At 39.9% G+C, this 12,046-nt stretch overlaps 1 protein-coding gene across 1 annotated transcript; it reads right to left on the bottom strand.

The window, feature by feature from the left end:
• Window positions 1-5,008: 5,008 nt before the first annotated feature.
• Window positions 5,009-5,982, bottom strand: LOC131901721 (periphilin-1-like). The gene has a single exon (XM_059252814.1). The coding sequence runs from the start codon at window positions 5,825-5,827 to the stop codon at window positions 5,105-5,107; it is 723 nt and encodes a 240-aa protein (XP_059108797.1). The 5' UTR covers window positions 5,828-5,982; the 3' UTR covers window positions 5,009-5,104.
• Window positions 5,983-12,046: the final 6,064 nt, after the last annotated feature.

Genomic DNA, 12,046 nt, shown 5'->3' with positions numbered 1-12,046 from the left:
AAAGAGATTCTACTAAAAGCAGGAACAAGACAATGCTGTTCACTCTCTCCATATTTATTCAATATAGTACTTGAAGTTCTCTTGAGTTTCTCTCCATCAAGCTGTTGGCTTGCTGTAAATTGCCTTTATTATGTTTAGGTATGTTCCTTGTATATCTGAACTCTCTAAAACTTTTATCAAAAAGGGGTGTTGGATTTTGTCAAAGGCTTTCTCAGCATTTAATGAGATGATCATGCTGTTGTTTTCTTTCAGTTTGTTTATATGGTGTATTACATTGACAGACTTTCATATGTTCAACCATCCTTGCATCCCTGGGATGAAGCCTACTTGGTCATGGTGGATAAATTTTTTGATGTGTTCCTGAATTCGGTTGGCCAGTATTCCATTGAGTATTTTTGCATCAATGTTCATGAGGGAGATTGGTCTGTAATTTTCTTACTTTGTTGCATCTTTGTGTGTTTTCGATATCAGGGTAACTGTAGCCTCATAAAAAAATTTGGGCAGGCTTTTGGGAATCTGGTGCCTGTGGTGTGATGCCTTGTGCAGCCTTGGTGCAGTGGGAAGGGTCTTGGACTTGCTCGGGCTTAGTGTGCTGGGATCTACTGACTCCACATGGGAGACCTTGATTTGGGAGAGGTGGGGGTGTTGGGTGGCTTGGAAGAGAGGGCTGGTGGTTGGAGAAGGAAGGAGGTGGGATCTGTGGGTGGTATGTAGAGTGAGTAGACAATTTCTTAATAAAGAAAAATGAAAAAAGAGAAAGAAATGGTTCATGTCTCAGTGGTTAATAGCATTTTTCTCTTGCAGAGGACCAAGCTTCAATTCCCATAACCTACTTAGAGGCTCACAACATTCTTTATCTCCAGTTCCAGAAGAACTGACACCTCTTCTGATCTCCGTGGGCATGACATACATGTAGTGTGCGTATATATGCAGGAAAACTCATACCTTATAAGCAAGCTATGAAGTTCTTTGGCATGTGTCCAAAGTTCTTGACATCCTACCCCAGATACTTGCTCAGTCTTGTTCATTACCACTCTATTCACATAGACTAAGAAAGAGAAATAACCTAAATAGCTTTCAACTAATGAAGAGGTAATGAAAATGCAGTACATATACACTGTGGAATACTATTCATCTGTAAAGAAAATGAAATCTAGAGGCAAAGGGATGGAACTAGAAAATATTGTATTAAGTGAATTAACCCAGACACAGAAAGTCAAATGGCACATGTTCCCATTCTTCTGTGATTCCTACCTCCAAATCTTCAGATGTGAATATTAAACCTGAGTAAATTCAGAAACTATGAAAGTCAAGTGGTAACACAGAGGGGAGGGCATGGGAAGGAGCCCTAGAATGAAGAATAACAATATACAAATGATGTGAGGGGAAATAGTGAAAACAGGGGCGATGTTCATTGGAGTGGAGAGAAGGTAGTCAATACAAATGGGGATGGAGGGGAAGAGGTGGAAATAACAGTAAGGTTGCTTGAAAAAAGCCACAGCAATTGTGCTGGCTAGTTTTGTGTCAACTTTACACAAACTAGCATCATCTGAGTGGAGGGAGACTCAACTGAGAAAATGCCTCCAAAAGATTGGGCTGTAGGCAAGCCTGTAGGGCATTTTCTTAGTTAGTGATTGATGGGTATGGCCCAGCAAACTGTGGGGGGTACAATCTCTGGGCTGTTGGTTCTGGGTTCTATACGAAAGCAGGCTGAGTAAGCCATGGGGAGCAAGCTAGTAAGAAGTATTCCTTCATTGCCTTTGCATCAGCTCCTGCCTCCAGGTTCCTGTCCTGACTGATGAACAGTGATATGGAATGTAAGCCAAATAAACCCTTTCCTCCTCAACTCATTTTTGAGTCATGGTGCTTCATCAGAGCAACAGAAACCCTAAATAAGACAATGATTATTTATCTAAAATTACTTGTGTGTGTGTGTGTGTGTGTGTGTGTGTGTGTGTGTGTGTACATCTGTACTTTAAATGACAATTCCCCCACCTCAGATGTCAATGTTTCTACAAAAAGCCATAGACTGTCTAGCAAAATCTCTAGTAACAGGGATGAAAAACTTTCTTCTGAGTTTTTGGTAAGGGGAGTTTGAGAGTCCCAAAACAATATGGGGTATTGACATTGCCCTTGACCATCTCACAAAAGTTGGAGGTAAGTCTCTCTTGCTGAAAATACCATGTGCTTCAGACACAGGATTGGAAGGATCCAAGAACTGACCTGAAAGTCTGCACCCTGAGGACTAGTTTTCACAGTACTGGGTGCTGTTCAATCAGCCAAGGGAAGGAAACAACAAATACACCTAACCAGCTGTGACAACAAAGTACCACAAAGACCAGCTTGGCAAAAAATCATTAAGTATGTACTGTGGAATAATTGTTTTGTACACTGTGAAGATGTGTCTTTGTCAAGGCACCTTCTGATATCTTTAATAAAGAGCTGAATGGCCAATAGCTAGGTGGAAAGAGGTTGGACAGGACTTCCGGGCAGAAAGTGAGGAAGAGAGATGAATCTAGGCATGTGATAGACACCAGGGCACATGGAGAGGAAACAGGAGTTGCAATACGGAAAAGAGGTAAAAAGTCATGAGGCAAAACATAGATTGATATAAATGGGTTAAGTTATGGGAGCTAGTGGGACAAGCATAAGGTATAGGCTGAGCTTTTCATAATTAATAGTATGTCTCCATGTCATTTCTAAAATTGTGAGCTGAGGGCCCAAAGGAAAAAAACTAGGCCTATAAGTATGCATCATAACTCTTACATCTTGGCCATAACCAACAGAATACTGAGGATGGTAGCACATGTGTTTAATCCCAGCATGCAGGAGGCAGAGGCAGGGCGATTTCTGTGAGTCTGAGGCCAGCCTGGTCTACACAATGGTTTCCAATCTAGCTAGGTCCAGACTGTAAAACCTTGACTCAAAAAAAGGAGATAATGAAATTGGGTTGTAATTAAAACCATGATTTTTAATGTATCTATTGTCCCAAATTGTATATTTTGGCTCAGTGCTATGCTGGGAAGGATCAAGAAGTGAGTGGAATGTCCTAATTTTCTCTTTGCTTGTTCACTGACTCACTTACAAGGTGAGGGGACATCTTCTGGCCTTGCTGTCTTCGGCCACATTTCTTTTTTTATTTTAATTTTTATATACTTTTTTTTTCATTTTATTTACCAACACCAGTTCTCCCTCCCTTCCCTTCTCCTGCTTCCTCGCAAGTTCTCCTCATCCCATCCTCTGGCAATGGGACCAGGCCTTATCCTGGGTAATCGAAATGGCTTTATTTTTTAATTTTTTTAATTCAATTTACATACCAACTACAGATCACCCTCTCAATGCTCCTCCAATTCCTCCCTCCTTTCCCCCCAACGACCCATGCCCTCCTCCAAAAGGGTTAGTCCTTCCACGGGGGAACAGGAAAGCCTGGTACATTCAGTTGAGTCAGGACCAAGCTCCTCCACCATGCGTCAAGAGTGAGCAAGGTGTTCCACCACAGGTAATGGGATCCAGAAAGCCAGATCATGCACCAGGGTTAGATCCTGATCACACTGCCAGGGGCCCCTCAAAGAGACCAAGTTTCTCCCGCATGCAGAGGGTAGTATAGTCCCATGAGGGCTCCACAGCTGTTGGTCTAAAGTTCGTGAGTTTCCACGAACTTGGTCCAGTTGTCTCTGTAGATTTCCCCATCATGATCCTGACCCCGTCTTCCTCATTCTTATTCCCTCTCTCAACTGGCTCCTGGAGCTCGGCCTGTGGCCTGTTTCTTGGTTGTGGATTTCTTTACCTGCTTCCATCAGTTACTGGATGAAGGCTCTATGATGACAGGATATTTATCGATCTGATAACCAGGTTACGCCAGTTCAGGCACCTTCTCCACTATTGCTAGTAGTTTATTCTGGGGTCATCCTTGTGGATTCCTGGAAATTCCCCTAGCACCAGGTTTTTCCCTAGACCCATAATGACACCCTCTATCCAGACATCTCTTTCATTACTCTCCGACTCCAAGTTCCCTAGGTTAACCATGTTCTCAATCCCCAAACCCTTCCCCCACTGCCCCCCTCACACCCAGTTTACTCATGTAGATATCCTCTGTTTCTCCTTCCCAAGGTGATCCACGTGTCCCTCTAAGGGTCCTCCTTGTTTCCTAGCTCATGAACTGCCTTTTTAGAGCACATTCCCTGTGGTGTGATGCCTTATTCTGCCTTGTTTCTATGATAACACATGTGAAGAGGGAGATTCTTTAAGTCTACAGAACTAAGATCACGGAAACTAACCAAAAAATCTATCATTTTATCCCAATCATGAGCTCCTTGTCAGGTCCCTCTTTAATAAAGAACAGGCCTAAAACAAAACTCCAGGTTGTTGTATAGTCTAATTTTTTATCACTACCAGAAGAGTTTCTGAGAAATTTCAAATTAAAATGCATCTTTGTCTCAAGTTACCCCCTCCTATCGGTCTTATCTATAATGTTGTTCAGAGAGAGCAGTTAGGAGCCTCACTTCATAGAAGAGACAAACTAAGTTCAATGACTTGAGAAGAAGGTTTTGTTTTAATGTGTCCTTTAGAGATTTTTTAAGTGCTTCTTTCCTATACAAAAGAAGAATTATTCTCAAAGCAAATATTGCAAGACAGCTAAGTTCTACTTCCTTAAGACAGCATATTTTGACACCACTGAAAGTTGCAAAGCAGAAAAAAAGCAGGCAACAAGTGAAACTCAACTCAAAATGCTAACAATGCCTATGATGCGACCTGGAATGATCTCTAACTACAAATTATACCCCGGAGACCAGCACACCATGGAAGACCATTGATCATGAGTTAAGTACAGAGAGCTGCTCTCCAGAACTGCCTTTTCAAACATTAAAAAATTAATTGAACATTATTTTTGGAAGGGAGGAGATGTATGAAGTTGGATTAGACGATTCTACACATAGGGAAAACATTCTAATTAAGAGACTTTAAAAACTATTGTAGATGTTTATTTGATACTAGCAACGGGGTCAGTTATCATAAAGTATTTCTCTTCATCACAAAATAGTAAGGATTTCAAAAGTCCAAAGGGAAAAATCTAGAAGCTTTAAAAATTTGCTTGAACTGAGCCCTAATTCTTCTCAAAAGGGCCTCCAAAATCTGGAGTAGAATTATCATACTCCATAATGAAATGCTTGAGTTCTTCAACATGTTGCTCACCTATTTCATGCAAACTCTGCTTCATTGCAAACTGTATAGATTTTTCTAACGAACGATCCTTTTCAACCAGCCTTTCCACCGCCATCCCGAAAGTTTCACAGACTTGTCGGTAAACCTTCTCAATCTCCGTGATTTTTGATGCAATCGCTTTTGAGCGACTGCTAAGCTGGCTGTCTTCACACAATTCTGGGCCAGCTGTTGTGTTTGACTCGGGTTCTTCTGTCTGGTTGATACATAACGGTGCCTTGGATCCCGTCTCAAACTCGGACATTTCAGCCAAGTGATTTTCTTCTGACTTCTTGGGATTTTCATTAGCCCACTTGCTTGCAGCATCAGCCTGTTCCTTCTCAGTCAGCCAGCTGGGGCGTTTTAACACCTTGGATGAAGAACCTGAAGGCACAGTATCTCTTGCTGTTTTCAAAAACTGGATGGCTCTCTCTTTACATCGATGTCGAGACTGATGGAAGGAGCGCATCCTGCTTCTACTGCTGAGACTGGAGCCAAATCTGCTGTGTAGGGAGTCCTTCCCGCCCACACGTGATTCTCTCAAAAAAGGAGCGCCCCATTTATGGGGAGATCGTTGTCTTGAATAATGGGAAGAATACAAACGTCTTCTTCTAAAGCCGTTTCTCATGACCCTGTACTGAGGCTGTCAGCTTGTGGCATACTCATCTCTTGACCATCGGGAGCCATAAGGGCCTCTTTTGTAGGGTGGGCCACTTCTTGGATTCTGAGAAAAACAGCGGCCCTCATCACTTTTTTGGTAATCCAAGTGACAGTAGTATCTACTGTAGCCTCCTTCATCGGGTCTGGCTAGCAGAGATGATCTCTTGTCTCCCAGAGGCGGTCTCTTCGGCACGTTAATTAATCGATGGTTGCCATCACTGGGATGGCAACAAGGAGGCGCTTGTTTTCATGGAAGTCGCTTGTAGTCATACCATCCCTGCGCTTGATTTCCTGGAAGTCGCTTGTAGTCACACCATCCTTCAGACCACATCTCATCTCGTGGAAGCCACTGGACTTCTGTGAACAGAAATGTGTACTTCCCTTCCTGTTTACTTTCAATTTCCAACCATACTCATGGCTCAGTTCAAGAATCTGTTATTGTCTAAAAATTCGTCCTTGGAACTCTCCAACACCTACGTTCCACCGCTGCTGCTGAAACCTCACCAACAGCTCTCTAATTAGACTTAGGACCACTCAACAGCAGGGAAATCATGCCAGGTGCTTGAAAGCTAGGAAATTAGCTGAGGCTAGTGAGGTCATGCATCCTAGAGGAGAATGCAGTACTACTACTTGACTAAATCAGTACAATTCCTAAGTGAATTCCAGTTACTACAAATCAGTGTAGCTCTCACCCCTCACCAAAAAAAGCTTCTCTTTGCAAAAGAGACAGACCATTGCACAAAATCACAACCACTCAAATTCAGAGAACAAGTGATTGTGGGGTGTCTAGCCCCAAGATACACACACACACACACAAACACACACACACACACACACACACATATATATATATATATATATATATATATATATATATATATATATATATATATATATATATATCAACTCCTTTGCCTAAGGCTCAGGGAGCATTATTAAGAGGAAGAGGAAAGTTTGTAGGAACCAGAAATCAAAGGGAAGCTTCACGCATGATATTTCAGCAATATGACTGCCTAAACAAGACCTGAATAAAGACAATACCAATCAATATGCTCACTTGAAAGGGGGAAATCTCATAGAGTTCACCCCTAAACAAAGAACTACGGACTGCTAAAGAATTAGTCTTCCCCAGGGATGACCCTTTTAACTGGTTACCAATATCAAGTCGTTGCTCTGAATCATATACATATACAAGAAACACTAAATAGACTGGGAATTTTGTAATTATATATTTATGGGTGTGTGTGTGTGTGTGTGTGTGTGTGTTGTGTGTGTGTGTCTGATAATTAAGGAAAAGAGATCATAAATTTGAAAGGTAACCAGGAAGAGAGGATATAGAAGGGAAGGAAATAGAAAAGGAAAGAATGTGATTGTATTATCATCTTTAAAAATTTAAAAATTGAATAAAATATAAGTAAACATTGAAAACATATAAGGAAAAGAACATAAACACATAAAATATTTATTTAACAGTGAACAAATGTAAAATGATTTAAAATTAATTTATGTAATAGCAAAAAATTATAATATTCTAATAAAATTCACTAATGAAAAATATAAAGTATCTTAAAATACAAGCTTATAAAATATTTATTTAACATATTGAACAAATGTAAAATGAATTAAAATTAATTTATGTAACAGGAAAAAATCATAATGTCATAACATTGTATATAGTTTTTCTTACATTAGTTAAAACTTTTGTCCTTTAATAATTTCTTTATATTAAAATAGAAAAGGAGAAATATGGTGATATTTTATTTGTACTGAAAAGTGATTTTATTTGTATTTAATAAACAAAGTTGCCTGGGGATCAGAGCTAATAGCAAGCCATAGCAGAAGCCGGGCAGTGGTGGCAGACACCCTTAATCCAGATCACATGACAGACAGATCTCTGTGTGTTCAAGGATACAGCCAGCATGGAGACACATGTCTTTAATCTCAATACCAACCATAGAAGACCTGGAGGTCTGTATAGACAGGCAGTGATGAGAAGGTCATGTGGTTGGGTTTACAACCAATGAGAAGGCAGAACAGAAAGTCAATAAAAAGACAGATACACAGGAAGTAGGTCTCTTTCTGAAGGGAAGGACAGTAGCAGCAAGAAGGGTAAGAAGGTTGTTTTAAGTCTCAGCTGTCAGCTACTGCTCTGACCTCTTAAGCTTTTAACTCTGCATTTGACTCTATGTTTCTTATTTAATAAGACTGTTCATCTACATCTGGTGCCCAGTGTTTGTGGTACAAATTCATGAAGAAGCCACTTGCCTGTGGCCTTTTGGGTCCCTGCTCACACCTGAGTTACACATAGCCAGTTGTAGCATCTTGGCGGCCTGCCAACTACCCGACTCCCCAGCTTGGGCAAGCTCGGCCTAGGCCCCAGGGCTGACTGACCGACTGTAGCTACATCGGTGCTATGAAAAACTAAGGACTGCCAGAACTACCGCTAATTGCAGTAGCTACACTCAACTGCAGATAGAGCTGCTTTTGGCTGAAATGTCAGCACACCTGGTTGGAGCTAAAGAGACTCAAGCAGGAACACATGGCTAGATTTAAGCATTTAGCCAGAACTTGTGGCTGGGCTGTGCTTTCTTGTGCTCTCTCTCTCTCTCTCTCTCTCTCTCTCTCTCTCTCTCTGTCTTTGGATTCACACCTTGGATGCTAGGTAGCTGTTTTGGAATTCCCTCGGATTTCTACTGTTCTATGCAGATTGGTAAGTCAATTAAGATATCAGATATTTTAAAGGAAAAAACTATTTAAAAGAGAAATTTTTTTTCCACATTAAAAAAAATGGGTTTTATGTGTACATTGGTAGAAAATTTGGCTTTGTTTGATAAAATTTTAGGCAGTCTGCAAATGGAACAACTATATGAGAAGATTAATGTTGATGGGATTATGCACATTATTACTTTCCTTATCCTTATTTTACTATTTAAAAAGATAGTCAATTTGAGTGCCAGGATAAAAGCTTTAGAAAAACCTGTTAAACCTGTTAAAATGAATTGTAGAGAAATTCAGATTCAGACAGAAGAAATTAACAGTGAAATTGTTTCAGGATTGGAATTTAAGTTTACAGAAAGAAAGCCTGTTTTCACACAATCACCCTTAATTTATCTGGTAATCATACAGCAGCTACCTTAGGGCACTCGCTAAGGAGGACAACAGCGGCAGTGAAGGTTAAGGTTTTTAGCTCTTAGCTATTGCTCTGACCTCTTGGGCTTTTAACTCTGCAATTGACTCTGTGTTTGTTATGTAACATGAAGGTTACAGCTACAAGCTGCAAAGGAAAAAGTTCAAGTAACATATGAAGGAAGACCTATCAGAATTACACCCAGCTTCTCAAAGGAGAGTCTAAAAGCAAGAAGGTCCTAGACAGACCTTTTGCAAACACTAAGGGATCACAGATGCCAGCCCAGAATACTATGCCCAGTAAAGTTTTCAATGATCATAGACAGAAAAAAAATTATTCCATGATAAAACCAGATTAAACAATACCTATCCACAAATCCAGCCCTATAGAAAGTACTAGAAGAAAAACTCCAACCCAAGGAAGTTAGCTGCTCCCACAAAAACAAAACAAAACAACAAAAAAAAAAAAACAGGCAATAGATAGCAGCAAATCTCAAAGAAGGAAAATGCATACACACAAACACCACCACCAACAACAAAATAACAGGAATTAACAATAACTTGTCATTAATATCTCTTACTATCAATGGACTCAATTTGCCCATAAAAAGACACAGGCTAACAGAATGGGTACGAAAACAGGATCCATCCTTCTGCTGCATAAAACAAACACACTTCAACTGCAAAGACAGACATTACCTCAGAGTAAAAGGCTGGGAAAAGACTTTCCAATCAAATGGACTTATGAAGCAAGCTGGTTTGGCTATCCTAAATTCTAACAACATAGACTTCAAACTAAAATCAATCAAAAGAGATTGGGAAGGACATTACACACTCATCACAAGAAAGATCCACCAAGATGAAGTCTCAATTCTGAATGTTTATGCCCCAAATACAAGGGCACCAACATATGTAAAAGAAACATTAATGAAGCTTAAATCGCCCATCAAACTCCATACATTAGTAGTAGGAGACTTCAACATCCCACTCTCAATACTGGACAGATCTGCCACATTGAAACTTAACAGAGAAATAAGGGATCTAACAGATGTTATGACTCAAATGGACCTAATAGATATCCACAGAATATTCCACCATAACAATAAAGAATATACCTTATCCGTAGCACCCCATGAAACTTTCTCTAAAATCAATCACATACTCGGTCACAAAGCAAATCTCAATAGATACAAAAAAGTTAGAATAACCTCCTGTAGTCTATCAGACCACCATGGTTTAAATTTAGATTTCAACAACAACAAAAATTACAGTAGGCCTACAATCTCATGGGAACTGAATAATGCTCAACTGAATCACCAATGGGTAAAGGAAGAAATGAAGAAAGAAATTAAAGACTTCCTACAATTCAATGAAAATGAATGTACTACATACTCAAACTTATGGGACACTATGAAAGCAGTGCTAAGAGGAAAATTCATAGCACTAGATGCCCACATAAAGAAATTGGAGAAATCTCACACTAGTGACTAAATAGCACACCTATAAGCTCTAGAACAAAAAGAAACAAACTCACCCAGGAAGAAGAGATGCCAGGAAATAATCAAATTGAGAGTTGGAGTCAATGAAATACAAACAAAGAGAACAAATCAAAGAATCAGTGAAACAAAGAGTTGGTTCTTTGAGAAAATGAATAAGATAGACAAGCCCTTATCCAAACTAGCCAAAAGGCAGAAAGAGAGAGAGCATCCAAATTAACAAAATCAGAAATGAAAAGAGAGACATAACAACAGACAACGAGGAAATCCAGAGAATCATCAGGTCATACTTCTAACACATGTACTCTTCAAAATTGGAAACAGACAATTTTTCTAGACAGGTACCACATACCGAAGTTAAATCAAGACCAGATAAACAATTTGAATAGACAAATAAGCCCTAAGGAAACAGAAACAGCCAACATCAAAAAGTTCAAAGAGATTCTACTAAAAGCAGGAACAAGACAATGCTGTTCACTCTCTCCATATTTATTCAATATAGTACTTGAAGTTCTCTTGAGTTTCTCTCCATTAAGCTGTTGGCTTGCTGTACATTGCCTTTATTATGTTTCGGTATGTTCCTTATATTTCAGAACTCTCTAAAACTTTTATCATGAAGGGGTGTTGGATTTTGTCAAAGGCCTTTTCAGCATCTAATGAGATGATCATGCGGTTGTTTTCTTTCAGTTTGTTTATATGGTGTATTACATTGAGAGATTTTCATATGTTCAACTATTCTTGTATCCCTGGGATGAAGCCTACTTGGTCATGGTGGATAAATTTTTTGATGTGTTCCTGGATTCGGTTGGGCAGTATTCCATTGAGTATTTTTGCATCAATGTTCATGAGGGAGATTGGTCTGTAATCTTCTTACTTTGTTGCATCTTTGTGTGTTTTCGATATCAGGGTAACTGTAGCCTCATAAAAAAATTTGGGCAGGCTTTTGGGAATCTGGTGCCTGTGGAGTGATGCCTTGTGCAGCCTTGGTGCAGTGGGAAGGGGCTTGGACTTGCTCGGGCTTAGTGTACTGGGCTCTACTGACTCCACATGGGAGACCTTGATTTGGGAGAGGTGGGGATGTCGGGTGGCTTGGAAGAGAGGGCTGGTGGTTGGAGAAGAAAGGAGGTGAGATCTGTGGGTGGTATGTAGAGTGAGTAGACAATTTCTTAATAAAGAAAAATGAAAAAAGAGAAAGAAATGGTTCATGTCTCAGTGGTTAACAGCATTTTTCTCTTGCAGAGGACCAAGCTTCAATTCCCATAACCTACTTAGAGGCTCACAACATTCTTTATCTCCAGTTCCAGAAGAACTGACACCTCTTCTGATCTCCGTGGACATGACATACATGTAGTGTGCGTATATATGCAGGAAAACTCATACCTTATAAGCAAGCTATGAAGTTCTTTGGCATGTGTCCAAAGTTCTTGACATCCTACCCCAGATACTTGCTCAGTCTTGTTCATTACCACTCTATTCACATAGACTAGGAAAGAGAAATAACCTAAATAGCTTTCAACTAATGAAGAGGTAATGAGAATGCAGTACATATACACTGTGGAATACTA

This window comes from Peromyscus eremicus, unplaced genomic scaffold, assembly GCF_949786415.1.
Source record: "Peromyscus eremicus unplaced genomic scaffold, PerEre_H2_v1 PerEre#2#unplaced_240, whole genome shotgun sequence".
Classification (NCBI taxonomy): Eukaryota; Metazoa; Chordata; class Mammalia; order Rodentia; family Cricetidae; genus Peromyscus; species Peromyscus eremicus.
This window is presented reverse-complemented; position numbering and strand designations above follow the sequence as displayed.

Coding starts and splice junctions, on each gene's coding strand:
- LOC131901721 (XM_059252814.1), bottom strand. CDS start 5,827: ATGAGAAACGGCTTTAGAAGAAGACGTTTGTATTCTTCCCATTATTCA.